The 18,509-nt window shown below is 36.2% G+C and overlaps 1 protein-coding gene across 8 annotated transcripts in view; it reads right to left on the reverse strand.

Annotated features, from left to right (window-relative positions):
* Positions 1–455: 455 nt before the first annotated feature.
* Epb41l5 (erythrocyte membrane protein band 4.1 like 5) overlaps positions 456–18,509 on the reverse strand; it is a 126,431-nt gene continuing 108,377 nt past the window's right edge. For 5 of the 8 annotated variants that reach the window (XM_047544361.1, XM_047544358.1, XM_047544360.1 and 2 more), the window contains 4 exons: positions 16,710–16,784; positions 9,124–9,165; positions 8,731–8,861; positions 456–2,027 (listed from right to left, as the gene is read on the reverse strand). In XM_047544361.1, the coding sequence (XP_047400317.1) occupies positions 1,961–2,027; positions 8,731–8,861; positions 9,124–9,165; positions 16,710–16,784 (315 nt within the window). In that variant the 3' untranslated portion in view covers positions 456–1,960. Of the gene's footprint in view, positions 2,028–8,730; positions 8,862–9,123; positions 9,166–10,037; positions 10,091–16,709; positions 16,785–18,509 lie in introns of those variants that run through there. The other 3 variants (XM_047544363.1, XM_047544362.1, XM_047544364.1) reach the window with 2 other exon arrangements.

Genomic DNA, 18,509 nt, shown 5'->3' on the forward strand with positions numbered 1-18,509 from the left:
CCTTTTAGTTTAAAATTCAAATGAAAGTCCCAATTAATATTCTAACTGGCAAGCATACAGGTACCTGAAGACAAATGTTATAGAATATTTTCAACTACTTAATTCCTAAATTTTGGAAAATGTAAAACAAGGTAGACCTTCCAAGCCACAATGCCTTTCGAGCTGCTCTGACGTTAGCAGGACATACAGGGTTGTTAAGACACTGAAAATTTGATGTCCAGTCCAGTATTTCCTGGGTTAAGGCCCAGGTTCAAGGTGTCACAGCTGCAAAAAAGTGTTTTACAACTGAAGAATGTCAAGAGCACCACCAATCAAATAGCTAAGGGGAGGCAGCCTGCAAGAAGTGCCAACTTTTCTCTCCTTCAGCAAGAATGTTTTGTGCAAAAGTGGTTTCCAATCTCTACAAGCTCTCTGGAAAACTATAAGATTAAAAAAAAAAAAAAAAAAAAGAACTCCTAGGCTTCCCAGTCAGACATGTCTGGTGTGTCTGAGCACATAATTATGCTATAAGAGACCAGGATAGTCCAGACCATGGAGTTCCAAAGATTATAAAACTGGATTTTTTTATGCTAAGCAATACAAACTAATACTCAATTACATATATATTGCATGGCAAAGAACTAAAAAACAAACTCCAGGATGTATAGCTTAATATAAAGTCCTTGATAAAAAAGGATTACTGACGACTTTCTGGAATGGTTTCTGTATCATCCTCATTCCCCATGGTAACTAAGGCTTACCTTTAAGTTTACAGTTTTAAAGATAAATGAGTGTTGTTCCTGGAAGTTAGAATTACTGGGAATGTTGTATGCTTTTCTATGATTAGCATGTATTATTTTAACATCCAAAATTTTTCTGTATAGGTTAAAAGGGATGGTAGAATTTTGGGGAGAACTCTTTTAAACTAACACAAACTCCCTAATACAGCATGACTTTGTTCAGTGTGCTGTGCGTAGTTTCATACACAGCAGGCATTCAAGAAAAAAAAGAAATCCTCTTGCCCCCAGTCCCACTCTCTAGTTCTTTCCTGGTATTTCTGGTTTAGTGTGAAAGCTCTGAATATTTTCAGGTTTTATTAAAAAGAGATGGAGGCCATGTCCAAATAGGTCCTGATGTTGCAGAGTACTGGTGAGCTGTGCCTTCACTACCTAGTCTGCAGGACTCAGGAGAGAGGAGAGGCCTGAGGTCAATGCCCAGGGTCTATCACGGGGAACCTGCTCCCTTTCAGGCTGCAGAGTAAGATAAGTGTGTGGTTCATGAGAGTACTTCCTGTGGGAAGGTGGGCTGGGGAAAAAATGTGATGGGCTATTGAACTCTCTAGTTCTTCTCAAAAGTCTATCTTACCTTGATGTAAATTTGTAGATGATCAATCCATAAGAAGCCAAAAGTATGGGAGACATTTAAAAACTCTGTATTCTCAACTTCACTACTGTAATAACTATAAAAGAGCTGGCCCTAAATCTACCTAAATAATATCTGCATCAATTTCCTAAATTCCCGATTTCCAGGTAATATATGGTAAAGTGCAATTTCTCTAATGGGCATGCAGCACAAAGACGCACTCTCCCAGATGCGATGGATTATAACAACCAAAAGGCTGTTGACTTCCAGAGGAAGCCTTGCTAAGAAGTCATGAACACTTACAACCACTAGGTGGAGCCAAGAGTTTGAAGGAAACTGCAGGAAAGTAATTTCTTGATTGAGGAATCTGCAACTCCAATAAAATTATAGAAAATAAAAAACCAGATACCCTGATCTGGGTACACAGTGTAAATAAACTTCCAGTTGGACGGAAAATGTAGCTTTTTTTTTCATGGAATCTAATCTAGATAAAGCTTTTTTACCTACAAGTAAAGGACAGGCTCCTGAATCTAATACATTCCAGCAGAAATGGGATTCCAGGACGGACTGCTGTGTACTGGGCATTCCAGTTATAGGTGGTGGTGGCAGGAGCAGTCCCTTAGAGCTCAGTTGTCAATAAACACTTCTGCTTCAAGACTGTGTCTTCTGCCAATGTTGAAGAAGAACTGAAAGGAAGAAAGTTTGGTTATTCAATGAAAACATTTGCAGGGATGGGGGAATACTCACATCCTTACCAGTCCAACTACAGATGTTGAGAACAGATAATAGCCTTAACAGGTAATAACATCTAAAAATAGCAATGAGATATTCTACAAACAGAAATTTTAATTTTTCTTTCTTTTTTGGAATTGGGGGATTGAACAAGGGGCACTTCACTGTGCTACATCCCCCAGTCCTTTTTATTTATTATTATTATTTTGGTACCAGGGATGGAACTCAGGAGCACTCGACTACCAAGCTATATCCCCAGCCCTATTTTGTATTTTAGAGACAGGGTCTGACTGAGTTGCTTAGCGTCTTGCTTAAAAACTCATGATACTCGGGGCTGGGGAGATAGCTCAGTTTGTAGAGTGCTTGCCTTGCAAGTACAAGGCCCTGGGTTTGATCCCCAGCACCGCAAAAAAAAAAAAAAAAAAAAAAACCTCATGATCCTCCTGCTTCAGCCTCCTGAGCGGCTGGGATTACAGGCATGGGTCACTGTGCTCAGTCCTTTTATTTTACTTTATTTTGATATAGGATCTTGCTGAGGTTGGTCCAAAACTTGCAGTCCTTCTATCTCAGCCTCTCAAGTCACTGCAGTTATAGGTGAGTGCCACAACACCCAGCCAGAAGGAAATTTTCTAGGTAACTGAAATGTAAAATACCAAAATTTCCCCTACTTCCTTGAATGAAATATGCCTAACATACATTTAGTCATTTCTTCATGAGTCAAGAATTATCATGAATATCAAGAATAGTCCTGTGCTGCACATGATAGCAACATGCCCAGGAGATATCAAGACAAGTGGGCTGCCCTGTGTGTGTGTATATTTTAAAAAACATGGTCCCAGGTGATTATAACCAGGTCCCCTCACCTGTCATCTATTCGTCAGAGCTCTGAGAAACATTAAAGGGCTTGCATGAGGTCCATGTCTCTGCTGTGGGTGAACTGAGCTTAGATACAAGGATGTACTGACATCAATTTGGTTTCATAAGAGCTTAATTTAAAAAAATGTAAAATGGAAAAAGCACTAACAAGATTTATAAATGAAAGCAGCAGTCACCCACACCACCACTCTCCATTCCTACTACACAGAGATGAATATTTGCAACTTTCTTTTCTGGTATTTTCCTTTACTTTTCTGTATCCCTCGTTCTCAAAGAGTGGTCCCTGAAATCTGTTATAAATGCAAATTCTTGGGCCCCATCCTAGACATAATGAATCAAATTCTGAGGGCGGGGTTCAGTAGAGTTTTAACAGGCCTTCCTCCAGAAATTCTGCCTCACTACCAGTGAAGTTCTAACTGTTCTGAGTGATGTGTTTATACAATGACTTCCTACTATAAACTATGAAGCTTAAAAATTTTTTTATATTTTTTAGTTGTTGATGGACCTTCATTTTCATTCATTTATATGCAGTTCTGAGAATCGAACCCAGTGTCTCACACATACTAGGCAAGTAAGTGTTCCACCACTAAGCCATAACCCCAGTCCCATGAAGCTTAATTTTCTATACTTTACCATCCCCATAATCCTGCATTAACTTTCAACATAGCTATCTGACCAATTTTATTATTATGTTAACATTCAGTATTTGCTGTAAGTTTGAAAATATTTTCATAATTAGGTATCAGTGTACTATATGTCTTTTGTGGAATTTTAATTTTCTCTGGATTGAATAACTGAGTCATTTACTGTTGCTGTGGTAACCATATATATATTCAATCTTTTATATGTATATCTACCCCTGCTTCTTAGGCACAACTGTGGATCTCAGTACATTCAAACAGGTCACAAAAGGAGAAAAAAACTGGGTATATTTTGAATTTGGAAAAGATTCCTTTCTAGACCTGCTGGGCAGCTGCTGTCTTGGGATTTCTTCCACCTTTCTCCAGGTAAATCTCTGCACCTGTTTCCTGGGTCCTGTGTCTTCCTCTTTTTTTGATGGAACACATCTTCCGGTAGCTTGAGGAAGGCTGCTTGGAAAGTGTGTACTGAGAAACTACTGCCTACAAACATCTCTTATCTAACACTCGTAAGTTTTTCTGGATATAAAACTCTGGCGAAAAAAAATTTCCCTCCAAAATCTGAAGGTATTACCTGATCATCCTGTAGCTTTCAGAAACATCTGCTGCCATTACCAATCCTTTGTATGTACTTTTGTTTTCCCCTCAGTAGAGCCTTATGATCCTCTCCTAAGTTTGATCTGAAGTTTCTTGATGTTCCTCAGTGTAGTCTACTTTCATCTTGTATGCTGGGTACTCAGTAGGTCCCTTTAATCTAGAAGCTTGAGTCCTGTTCTGGGAACTCTGATGTCAGTGTGTGTCCAACTGACTCTGGACTGCCTAAACAGTCCTTCAATGTTCTTATCTTTTCTTTCCCAGTTTTCTTTATTTTTTTCCCTTATTTTTGGAAAATTCCCTCAATCTTATCTTCCACATACTCTTTGGATTTCATTTTTAATATTTTCTAACATTTTTAGTTTTTACTATTTTCCAATACAAGTTTTGTTTTCTTTTTCTAAAGTTTCCTATTATTATTGCATGGATGCAAAGTATCTTTTCTCTAAATTTAGATACTATAAATTAGTGAAGTTTTCTTCACATTGCCTTTATTTCCTTGTTAATTTTTCAGTTTACTTCATTTGCTCTTTCCTCACACATCTGATAATCTCCACCTTACTTCCTATTTCAAAGGGAAGCAATGAAATACTCATCAATTAATGCACTTCTGGGAATACTTCTGGCAATTTCACCAAGGGATACACAAATATTACTATCTGTAGGCCTTTCCTCTTTGGTTCATTGGTTTCTTCAGAGAATAACATTTTACTTTTTCACCTGAAACATCCATATTTGGCCAAGAGTATTCAAGAAGCTGAGAAAAGGGGCTGGGGAGATAGCTCAGTCGGAAGAGTGCTTGCCTTGTAAGCACAAGGCCCTGGGTTCGATCCCCAGCACCCCCAAAAAAAAAAAAAAAAAAAAAAGAAGCTGAGAAAAGAAGGTAGGTTGGAAATCTCACCCTTCAGTGTGTGCACTTTGAGTGAACCTCTCTGTTTTCAGCTTGGAACCTTACAATGCAAACTCCCAAATCCAGAGCCTCTCTGGCATGCCTCAATAAGAGGAAAAACCTCAGCATTGTACAGCATAAACAGGGATGGGGGAATGGTGGATGGTCTAAATGGGCATATAAATACTTTCAACCAAATCTCAGTCCTACTTTACCCCTATCTTCATAAATATCTGGTAACTTCAATTCCTAAGTCTTTCCAGGTTCTCCATCATCAACTAGCCTGTTTTATATTAAATCTGGATCTCTGGAAATGGGACCCAGTCATTATTTTAAAAATACTGATTATAACACAAAGTGCACAAATCATAAATTTACAGCTTGATGACTTTTTGCAAACTGAACAGTACCTTTGTAATCAGCCTCCAGAATATTAAATAAAACATCAGTAACATTACAAAAGTTTATTTAGGGCTGACTCCAGCTGCAAACTACCTATAAGGGTAACCATTATTGAGCTTTGTTTCTTCTGGAATTCCATTTTGCTTACTCTTATTTTGATGGGGAAACTCTAAGATGACCCCCAATTATCCCCACCTCCTAGTGTTCACACTCTTACATAATCTCTTCCCCTTGAGTGTGGGCAAGATCTGGGACTTGCTTTAACCAACAGAATATAGCAAAGGTAAAAAATAATGTCATTTCTGTAACTATAAAAGACTGTGACTTCCATTTTGCCACTTCTACTGCCTTCTCAGTTTGTGTGCTTGATACCTGAAAGAGGTAATTAAGTTGCAGAGAACCACATGGCAAGGACAAAGGGTAGCCTCCGACCAAGAATTAACTAGGCTCTCAATCTAATACCTCTACAGGACCTGAATCCTGCCAACAGTCATGACTGGAAACCCTTCTCTGAATAAGACTTCATGGGAGAATCTGGTCCTGGCCAATCCTGACAGGAGGTTATGACAGACCTTGAAGCAGAGGAACTAACCCAACTATGTTCAGATTCCTGACTCACAGAAACTAAGATTATAAGTGTGTGCTGTTTTAAGCTGCTTAGACTGTGGTAATCTGTTACACATATATAGATAACTAATAAAATTAGGCATATGTGATCCATTTATATTACTAATTGAAGTTGTTCTCCATTAATTCTCACTGCTTTTTATTTAATACTTAGTTGACTGCTAATGAGCATGTGGAAATTTTTCAGTTTGGACTATAAAGAATATGGTTTTTTAAAAATTATTTTTTGATTTTCTTTTTTAGTTGTTGATGGACCTTTATTTCATTCGTTTATTTATATGTGGTGCTGAAAATTGAACCCAGTGCCTCACACGTGCTAGGCAAGCACTCAACCTCTGAGATACAACCCAGCCCCAAGAATACGGCTTCTATAAACATTTTGTACATGTTTTTTGATGGACATGTATTCATTATTTCCATTGGTTATGTATATTAGAATACCATCACTAAATCATCAGGCATGTTCTGCTTTGGTAGATGTTATCAAAGCTATTTCCAATGTGGTTATTCCAAATTACAGAGTTCCAGCTGACCCATATCTTCATCAACACTTGGTACTATTGTCTTTTTCATTTTAGCCATCTGAGTGGTACGTAGTGATGAGATATGATGGTTTGAATTTGCATTCTCCAAAGACTAATCAAGTTGCACATCATCTTGTATGCTTATTGGCCATTTAGATATTCTCTTATAAATTGCCTACTCAGCCATACTGCCCATTTTTCTACTGAGCTATCTTTACCTGATTTTGGAGGAGTTCTTTATATATTCTGGATACAAGTCCTTCATGATACGCAGAATCAGAGGAGTAGGGGAGCAGGGGAGAGAAAGAGTTCGAAAAAGAGACAGTTCCACTCAGCAGTTTTCCCTTTCTCACTCTTGAATTATATCTTTTGATGAATTGGAATTTCTTGATATAATTCAAGTTACTACTTTTTTCCTGTATGATTAAATTTATTTGTGAGCTATTTTTAAAAATATTTGCCTATTCCAAGGTTACAAGGATATTCACTTGCTTTATCTGATGTTTTCTACTGCAATCCACCAGAATTAATTTTTTGTAGATGGTATGAGGTTCAGTCAAGATTAATTTTTCCCACAAGGGTAACTAAAGTGCCCAGCTGATTTACTATTTACTATTTACTATTCTTTCCTCACAATTCTGCACCATCATTGTACTCATACATTTCTGGGTAATCCACATGTGTGTGTGGTGGGGGTTGTTCTAGACTCCACTGATTTACCTGTCATTTTTTATCTCTTTAAATCCTTTATGATTACTTGGAATGGATTTTGGGAAGCAACAGAGATAGGTTCTTCTTTCATTTGTAATTTTTAATTGGACATCCTTAAAAACGCACAATAATTATGTAAATTTAACTGCAATGCATTACCACCTGGTCCCTCTGCCTGTAATCTCTACTTTTACAGAGGCAATTGCTGGGCTACAAATGATTAGAAAAATAATCCATTAAATCTGTATAAAGTGCAATTTGACTATTCCCTAAGGCAGGTTTCAGATCTGACTTACTCACTGCTATCTTCAGTGCCAGAAACAAATAATGTCAGGGACAGCACAGACATTCAAGTATTTGCTGAGTTAATAATGGTATAACTGAAAACACTATGGAGATAAGGGAATAATTTTAAAGTCAATCTATGAATTCTTTCAAATTAATCATCTCTAATAATTCCCCCTCTTTCTAATTAGGAAAGCATCTACTTCAATTGATCCCATTCACAACACCAGGAGGACATGGGAAATGGCACCAACTAAGAAAAAGAATAAGAGTAAAGATAATCATAAATCTTTTGAAAAACAGGAACAGTTATGGACCTAGTGATCAAAAGTGGAAGAGTTCTTTTCAGTCCAGTTTGTAGCAAGCAAAATGTTGAAACAACCTTACAATAGTAAAAGCTACCTTGGAGCCCTTACTTTGGGAATTTCCTACCTCATAATGTACCTCTTCACCTATACTGATGGGACATTGCCAGTCATCACTAGTACAGTAGGCACAAGCATAATATTAAAGAACGAAAGGAAAAGATATAAATTTAAAACAAATATAAAAATTTAAAGATAAAACTGTTATTATCTTATCTAGCAAAGACTTTACAAAGAAACCTTAATTAAAAAAAAAAAACTACTAGTAGCAAGAAAAAAACCCCATTATGATAAACAGAAAAGATCTGTCCAATTCTTTTTGTTCAACTAAAGAAGAACTGAAGGATGAGTCCAGAGGCACTAGCCTATGTTCTCAGCTACTTGGGAAGCTAATGTGGAGAAACACAGGTCTGAGACCAGCATGGGGCAATTTGGTGGGACCCTGTCTCAAAAACAGTTTCTAAAGAGCTGGGAATGTAGAGTTCAACAGTGAAGCACTTGTCTAGCATGCCCAAGGCTCTAGTTCTATCCCCTATGCTAAGAGAACAAAACAAAACAAAACAAGGAGAGGGGAAGAGGTGAAGATGAAGAAGAGTAGAAGAGGAAGAGAAAGAAAATGAGAAGGGGGAAGAGGAAGGAAAACTGACATTTGTTATTTTAAATATAACTAACTTTATTATCTGTCCCCCCCCCCCCCCAAAAAAAAAAGATACCTAAAACCTGCAGCTGAGAAATAATTTCCTTACCTGGTCACAGCATCTACTAAGAATGGTGCTGGAGGAGAGATCAACGAGATTTCATCTTTATTACCATGTCCTTCCTTCCCTGCCAAAGATGTTCCACATCTTCCAAGTCCATTAGAAATGGCACCACTCTGCTGTGGGAGATACACAACACATCTGAACACTCAGGTAACACTTACTGGGTCAGTACTTCAACTGCATTATCAGCTTCACTAATGACTATGGTAGGAGGAAGATTTTGATGTTCATGGTTGCTTTGCTTTTTAAAAATTATCCTCCACCTCGGACTTTGATGATGACCCCAATGTTTGTAAGGAAACACAAGAACCTAGTGATCATTTAGGCCTTGCCTTAAAAAGGTGACCAGAAGAAAAATCACAAATATCATGAACTTACTGGAACAATCCACCGGGGTGTAATCATGGATATTGAAGACACCTAAAACAAATTTTATATATGTATTTACTTTTAGGAAAGATAAGATTTATCATAATTATAATACTTTTTCATATTATGAAAGGTACTATAGGGAGTACAATTCTTAATGAGTCCCTTAAGATGACATGTACTTTCACAGAATCTCTTCTGTAACAGATCCCATACTATTATGGGTTAGATATGAGGTTTCCCTTAAAAGTTTATATGTGAATCAATGCAAGAATGTTCAGAGATGATTATTTGATTATGAACTGTAATCAGTGGATTGATCCACTAATATGGATTAACTGAGTGCTAACTCTAGGCAGGTAGGGTATGGCTGGAAGAAGTATACCACTGGGTAAGCAGAGCTCTCTCTTGCTCATGCTTGTGTTCTCGCCCCCCGCCCCCCGTGCTTCCTGGTTGCCATGTTCTGAGCTGCTTTCCTGTGCCATGCCCTCAGGCCCAGTGCCATGGAGTTGGCCTATCACGGATTGAACCTCTGAAACTGTGAGCCAAAATAAACTCTTCCTGCTGTAAATTGTTCTTGTAGGGTCTTTTGATCACAGCAACGCAAAGCTGACTAAAATATATACCTCGTGAGACTCTCCTTAATCTAAAAATTTATGACTCAAGAATGCCAGTACTACTTTCAGTTCATTTAATAGTACAAGCTGTCAAAAGAGACCCAGCAAAATACTGTTTGCAAAGGTCCATCTAAAACCAGTAGATACAGAAAGATTAAAAATAAAAGGATAGAAAATTATGCACCAAGTAATACAAACTTAAAAGAAAGCTTTCAATTATATTGATCAAAAGGAAAATTAAAAGGAAAAAAAAGGTCAAGGGAGAACACTTTAAAGTATTAAAAGGAATTCAAGAAAATATGATTACCATCATCATATATGTATCTCACAGTGTATCTTCAAAATATATAAAGCAACAACTGAAAGATACGGCAATAGGTGAGAAACAGATTAAGCAATACTGTAGACAGAGATAATAAACACATCCCAGATATTGTTAGAATTTTCAGGAGAATCGGATAACCTAAAGAAAAGATTTTAGTAAGTTCATGAGATACAAAATCAACTTATAAATTCAACAGCAGAAAACTAAATACCATTCAAAATACTAAAAAAACTACAAATTATTTAAGATTTAACCTAACAAACAATACAGACTTACAGAGAATATTTAGAGACTCTAATATGAAGATGAGAAAATAAGAAACATACAAATATTTTCATGAAAAGGAAAAATTCACATTAAAAAAAAATTCACTTATCTGCAGAAACATAAATTCTATCCAAGTGCCAGTAGGATTCTGGGGAAATTATAAGCTGATTCCAAAACTTGTAAGTAAGGATATATCAGATATTAAGAAATATTATATAGTCAGTATAACAAAAGTACTATAGCTCTAGAGCAGAAAAACAGAAGGCCCAATGGAACAGTATATTATAGAGGTCACATCACAGTTGGGAAAGGATGAATTATTTAGTAGGTAATATTGGGAAAACTGGTTCTTTATATGAATATATACAAAGTTGAGTCATCCTGTATCACTCTGTCCCTCAGCTCTCCCCCCAAAAAAACCCCTTCAAACTGTCCAAATGGGTTTAAAAACTGAAAGATGAAAGAAAATTATGATTAAAATAAAATATAGCTCTGTAACTTCAAGGATGAAATGGCAATTGAGGAAGGAAAAAGGTTTCTGTTCAAAGATGAGTATAAATCTTTTTTACTTATTCATTTCCTGAGTGATAAGATATAGGTTGGCTCAATCTCCTTAGGAACCATCACAAATGATACTGTGATAAAATTTCTCTCCCTAGAGTCTCTTTCTCCCTTTTCACATGCTAACAACCAACTTCTTTTGATTACACTCTCACTCTATTATCTAGAACTTCTATATATTCTTTTCTTATCCCATTAACAGTTACATCCTACACCCCTCTGCATCCTCTGTCCTCCATTAGAAACTGCAGACCTCAATGCAAATCTATTTGGTATACTAAAGATATTAATTGAACTGAATCTGTTTATTATGACAATATTGTTAATGTCCTCATAGGGGCTATTTGGCCTAGGGTTGCATACTGTCTGAACCGGGCACTGCTAATATCCATCTCCCCTTTAAAGAAAAGGTTTTAGAAATCTATAGGGTCACTATAAGTCTAAGGGGGGAAACTGCAATACCCCAGATCTGCACTGCTAGAGGGGAAGATACATGAACAACATGAAAAAACAAGGGAAGAAAATGATCCAAACAAATCTAGATTCTATATTAATAGAATCCAGTGACAGTATGGTTGAAGAAATGTCAGAAAAGGACTTCAGATTATACATGATAAAGATGATCTGTGAAGCAAAGGATGAGATAAGAGAGCAAATGCAGGCAATGAATGATCATACCAATAAGCAGTTGAAAGAGCAACTGCAGGAAGCAAAAGATCATTTCAACAAAGAGATAGAGATTCTCAAAAAAAACAAAAACAAAAACAAAACAACAAACAGAAATCCTTGAAATGAAGGAAACAATAAACCAAATAAAAAACTCAATGGAAAGCATCACCAACAGATTAGACCACTTGGAAGACAGAACCTCAGACAATGAAGACAAAATATATAATCTTGAAAATAAAGTTGCCCAAACAGAGAAGATGGTAAGAAATCATGAACAGAATCTCCAAGAACTAAGGGACATGATGACAAGACCAAATTTAAGAATTATTGGGATTGAGGAAGGCACAGAAATACAAACCAAAGGAATGAACAACCTATTCAATGAAATAATACCAGAAAATTTCCCAAGCCTGAAGAATGAAATGGAAAATCAAATACAAGAGGCTTACAGGACACCAAATGCACAAAATCACAACAGATCCACAACAAGGCACATTATAATGAAAATGCCTAACATACAAAATAAAAATAGAATTTTGAAGGCTGTGAGAGAAAAGCATCAGATTACATACAGGGGAAACCAATACAAATATCAGCAGATTTCTCAGCCCAGACTCTAAAAGCTAGACGGGCCTGGAACAACATATTTCAAGCTCTGAAAGAACATGGTTGCCAACCAAGAATCCTATACCCAGCAAAACTAACCTTCAGATTTGAAGATGAAACAAAATCCTTCCATGATAAACAAAAGATAAAAGAATGTACAAATAGAAAGCCTGCACTACAGATTGTTCTCAACAAAATATTCCATGAGGAGGAAATGAAAAACAACAATGTAGATCAGCAATGGGAGGAATACCTTAAAGGAAAATCCATTCAAAGGAGAAACCAAGTCAAGTTAAAAACCAAAATTAAGCCAAAATTACTCGGAATACAAATCATATCTCAAAAATAACCCTGAACATTAATGGCCTAAACTCATCAATCAAAAGACACAGACTGGCAGAATGGATTAAAAAGAAAGACCCAACAATATGCTGCCTTCAAGAGACTCATCTCATAGAAAAAGACATCCACAGACTAAAGGTGAAAGGATGGGAAAAAACATACCACACACATGGACTCAGTAAAAAAGCATGGGTTTCCATCCTTATATCAGATAAAGTAAACTTCAAGCCAAAGTTAGTCAGAAGGGATAAAGAAGGACATTTCACTCTGCTTAAGGGAACCATAAATCAGGAAGACAATGATCGTAAATATGTATGCCAGAAACAATGGTGCATCCATGTACATCAAACAAATCCTTCTCAATTTCAGGAATCAAATAGACCACAACACAATGAATTTTCCTCTTAGTACTGCTTTCTTAGTGTCCCAGAGATTTTCATGTGTTGTATCATCATTTTCATTGACCTCTAAGAATTTTTTTATCTCCATCCTGATGTTTTCTGTTATTTATGCTTCATTCAATAGCATATTATTTAGTCTCCAGGTGTTGGAATAATTTGTTTTTTATTTTGTCACTGATTTCTAATTTCATAACATTATGATCTGATAGAACACAAGGCAGGACCTATTTTTTTGCATTTCCTAAGGGTTGCTTTGTGGCATAACATATGGTCTATTTTTGAGAAGGTTCCATGTGCTGTTGAGAAGAAAGTGTATTCGCTTGTTGATGGATGGAATATTCTATATATGTCGGTTAAGTCTAGGTTACTGACTGTGTTATTGAGTTCTATGGTTTCTTTGGTTGGATTTTGTTTGGAAGACCTATTCAGTGTGATAAAGTGAAAAGATCTCCCATGTGCTTGGATAGGCAGAATTAATATTATCAAAATTGCCATACTTCCAAAGGCACTATACAGATTTAACACAATTCCAATTAAAATCCCTATGACATTTCTCATAGAAAAAGCAATCATGAAATTCATCTGGAAGTACAAAAGACCCAGAAGAGCCAAAGCAATCCTGGGCAGGAAGAGTGATGCAGGAGATATCACTACACCAGACCTTAAACTCTACTACAGGGCAATAGTAACAAAAACAGCATGGTAGTAGCACCAAAATAGACAGGTAAATCAATGGTACAGGATAGAAGACAAGGAGACATACCCACATAAGTACAGTAACCTCATACTAGACAAGGGTACCAAAAACTTACAATGAAGAAAAGATACCCTGTTCAACAAATGGTGCTGGGAAAACTGGAAATCCATATGCAGTAAAATGAAACTAAACCCCTATCTTTCACCCTGTACAAAACTCAACTCAAAATGGATCGAGGATCTAGGAATTAGACCTGAGACCCTTCACCAAATGTAAGAAAAAGTAGGCCCAAATCTCCACCACGTTGGCTTAGGACCAGACTTCCTTAACAAGACCCCCATAGCACAAGAAATAAAAACAAGAATCAATAAATGGGATAGATTCAAACTAAAAAGTTTTTTCTCAGCATAGGAAACAATAATGTGAAAAGAGAGCCTACAGAGTGGGAGAAAATCTTTTCCACACACACTTCAGACAGAGCACTCATCTCCAAAGTTTATAAAGAACCCAAAATACAAAGAACCCAATCAATAAATTGGCTAAGGAACTAGGCAGACACTTCACAGAAGAAGATATACGGGTGATCAACAAATATATGAAAAAGTGCTCAGCATCCCTGGTAATTAGAGAAATGCAAATTAAAACCACCTTAAGATTTCATCGAACTCCAAGTAGAATGGCTATTATCAAGAACACATGCAATAATAAGTGTTGGCGTGGATGTGGGGAAAAAGGCACACTCATACATTGCTGGTGCAGTTGCAAATTGGTGCAGCCACTCTGGAAAGCAGTGTGGAGATTCCTCAGAAAGCTTGGAATGGACTCACCATTTGACCCAGTTATCTCACTGCTTGGTTTATACCCAAAGGACTTAAAATCAGCATACTACACTGATGCAACCACATCAATGTTCATAGCAGCTCAATTCTCAATAGCTAGATTGTGGAACCACCCAAATGCACTTCAATTGATGAATGGATAAAGAAACTTTGACATATATACACAATGGAATATTACTCAGCCATAAAGAATAGTAAAATTATGGCATTTGCTGGTAAATGGATGAAGTCGGAAAATATCATGCTAAGTGAAATAGGCCAAGTCCAAAAAACCAAAGGCTGAATGTTTTCTCTGATAAGTGCACGACGATATATAACGATGGGGGGTGGCGGGGGGAAGAGAAGAATGAAGGAACTTTGGATGGTGTAGAGGAAAAAAGGGTGGGAGGGGGTAGGAATGGAAAAACAGTAGAATGAAACCAATATGTATATTCACGCCATTCATGTAATCATACATACATATTACCCAATATGTATGTATGATTACATGAATGGCGTGAATATACATTGTGTACAACCACAGAAATGAAAAGTTGTACCCCATTTGTGTACAATGAATCAAAATGTCTGTAAAAATAAAAAAATATTTTAATAAAAAAATAAAATTTCTCAAGTGTTATTACACAGATTAGAAGAAAATATTTTTTAATCTCTAAGACTGCCATGGAATTGATATCTAGATTATGCAAAGAACTCTTGAAATAAGCAAATAAGAAAGGAAAACTAATAGAAAATGGGCAAAAGGTGAAGTGGTGATTCAGAGAAAACAAATCGACATTAAAAAACTGAAGGAGGTATTAAATTTAACTTATGCAAATTCAAACAATGAGAAAAACTTATTCTGTTGGAAGACATTAGATAAAATGCAGCTGAAGGGAGAATGTGAGTGAAAGGGTAACATGTGAATACTGCTGGTGGCAATGTTAACTGTTAAAGTAATTCTGGAGAGCAATCAGTGATTATTTAATGTTCATTTAAGCCTACATCTCAGTAATCCTACTTGTGGGCATATATCCCCAAACTCCCCCATAATTCTTAAAGGAGATATAAATGACTGTTTACCTAAATAAATAGCTGGAAAGACATATGTCAAAGACAGTACAATGGGTTCCTCAGGGAAAAAAGGAATGGAAGTGGAGAATGGAAAATAAAGGGGAATAAAGCAAAACAAGCTTTACCCAGAAACCTCAAAGGACAGTGTGTCATGGACTAACTGGTATTTTAACCTAATTTGGACACCTAATATTTAATAAAAAAAAATGAACACTATTCCATTGGTCTTAGAGATACCTTGTCATAAATTTATTTTACATATATACTCATTCCCAAAGTGATAGAATTCTCAATGTCTTCCAGAACATTCTTCCTAGTCTTAGTAGTGGTTATTCTTACTCTAGCTTTTAGGTTCTACCTTGGCTCCTTGATGGAAAGATGGAACTTTTTAATTTTAATTTGGAAACTCATTAAGAATGGGAACTATCAACTAGACAAAGCATAAAAATATAATAAAAACCTTACTCTCAATAAAATTCTTAAAATATCTTTTTTCTTTTTTTGGGGGGGTGGGGATCGGGGCAAGGTGGTACTAGGGATTGACCTAGTGGTGCTCTACCATGGAACTACATTCCCAGTCTTTTTTTTTTTTTTTTTTTTTTTTTTGGTACTGGGGATTGAACTCAGGGGTACTTAACCACTGAGCCATATCCTCAGCCCTTTTTTAAAATATTTTATTTAGAGACAGGGTCTCAATGAGTCACAGGGCCTATGTTGCTGAGGCTGGCTTTGAACTCAAGATTTTCCTGCCTTAGCCTACTGAGCTGTTGGGATTATAGGCATGTGCCACCATGCCCAGCCAAGAGACAGGATCTTTCTAATTTGCCCAGGCCAGCCTCAAACTTATGATCCTCCTGCCTCAGTCTCCCACATAGAGATTACAGTTGTGTACCACCACACTCACTTGGTCTTAACTTTTTTTTTTTTTATTGTAAACAAATGGGATAGGTCTTAACTTTTTAAACTGATTTATCTGTGTATTTTCTCTCATTTAATATGGTGATGAATTTTAAATAGGTTCCAATGATTTCTATAGTGAATGTAAATTCAAAGTGAGAGAATTTTAGTGTAAGAAAGGCATGCTAAGTGGTTATTGAAATACAAACTCTTATTAAATGAAAACTTTGCTAAATTCTTAAATATGCAAAAACTGGAATCTAACCAGTTCATTTTCAAAGCAAAATTCCTTCCCATCTTGCTGTTTTAAAACATATTTACCTGAGGTGCAACTGTGTGGTCAATTAGATTCTCAGTTAGCGATAAGAGTAAGGCATCCAATTCATCTGTGGCATCCTACAGAAGACAAGGCATCTAGAATAGTTAAATGACTCATTCATCATCAGATTAAGTTTTTTCCATATCTTTCCAATATAAAATCCTGGCCCAGGCCTAGTTAGTATTACTTCCTTAAGCAAACAAGCACATTCAGGAATCCTGGTTATTAATGATTCCACTTCTCCATGAAAGGGAACCTAAGACTACAAATCAGAACTTAAAAAAGAAATGTTCTGTTTATGTTCATTTGGGTGAGACACAACGTGGGTAAGGTTATAACTGCTCTGGCCTTTTTTAGGCTTTTTAAAAAAGTTTCAGCACAAGACAGTCAATCAAAGAGGTCCCTCAATTCCAAATGTTTCAAGATGTCTGGGTGCTTCACTGTTTACAAAAGAATATAACAAGAACTCTCCCCCCATAAATGATAATATTTGTTATTTTTAATATTTGAGGCATCTTATGGAGGACAATTCTGTATTGCACTGTGTGGGGAGGTAGAATTTAAAAACAATAAAATATAAAATTCCAGTCTAGTAATACAAAAAATAGGATCCTACAGTGTTGAAAATGTTTAAAAAGGCCCTTCAAAAATATAAGAAAAAAAATCAAAAGATCCTTCATTTATACATTTTTATTTCAATCTATTTGTCTTCAGGCCTTGGTGACTCTCCTATTCTGATCTCTGCATGAAAACAAATTTTAGTCACATATATGAAAGAAATGCTCTCTTTCCTCTCTAATGTCTCTCCTTCTACCCCACCCCTTCCCTGTTGCCTATGCTAAATGCATTGTAACAGCTTGTGCATGTCACTACCACACTCTAGTACAATTCTCTCCACCACTGCATGATAAGCAGTTTGAAAACAGAGACTATGTTTCTTCGTTTTCTTATCTGTAGTGACTAACATGCTGTCTGGTACACATTATATACATAATAAATCTTACAACCAAATGTTCTTCTCTGTTCTAAAAACATCTCAGGTTCCACCTAATGATTCTCAGTAATGTCTTTTTAGAATTTTAATTAGCAAAAAAGGAATTTCTAATTTTGAAGGTACTTTAGATTGGGATTTTCCATAAGTCCTAAAGTCTGAAAGATTATATACCTAAATATCAACCATACATTGTCTTTTGCATTGTGAAAATAAATGTGATATCCAGTTTTTCCTGTTTTATAAAATATTTGGTAGATTTCTATAACAAATACATATTATGCAATAAAAGAGCAAAATAGTACATATTAATTTGCAAGGACAATTTTAAATTTAACTTGCAAATTAAAGCACTCATGGGCAATAATATGGGTATCTATAGCTTCTGAACTGGCAACCATGTGACATGTGGACACAGGAAAGGCAGAAGTTGGGATGAGCTGATTATGTCACAACACAATCAATAATAGGCTCCATTATTTCAAAAAGTTTATTCAACCAACAAATATTTACTTAGTGTCTATTAGGTGCCATGTATTGTTTGAGACACTAGGGATACAGCAATGAACAAAATGGACCAAGTCTCTCTTACAGCTTATATTCTCCTGAATAAATCAGACAGAAATTTCAACAAAAATCACCTATGTGTTTGAAATATATAGGCATAACTCTACCATCTAATAAGAACTTAAAAAAGTATCTTTACACATAATAACGTATCTCTTCAAAAGGAAGAGTGAAAGCATAACCAGCACCTGAGACCACTCCCAAAACAAAAATACAAACAACACAAAAGCCGCATAGGAAACAC

The sequence above is a fragment of the Sciurus carolinensis genome, chromosome 3, assembly GCF_902686445.1.
Source record: "Sciurus carolinensis chromosome 3, mSciCar1.2, whole genome shotgun sequence".
Classification (NCBI taxonomy): domain Eukaryota; kingdom Metazoa; phylum Chordata; class Mammalia; order Rodentia; family Sciuridae; genus Sciurus; species Sciurus carolinensis.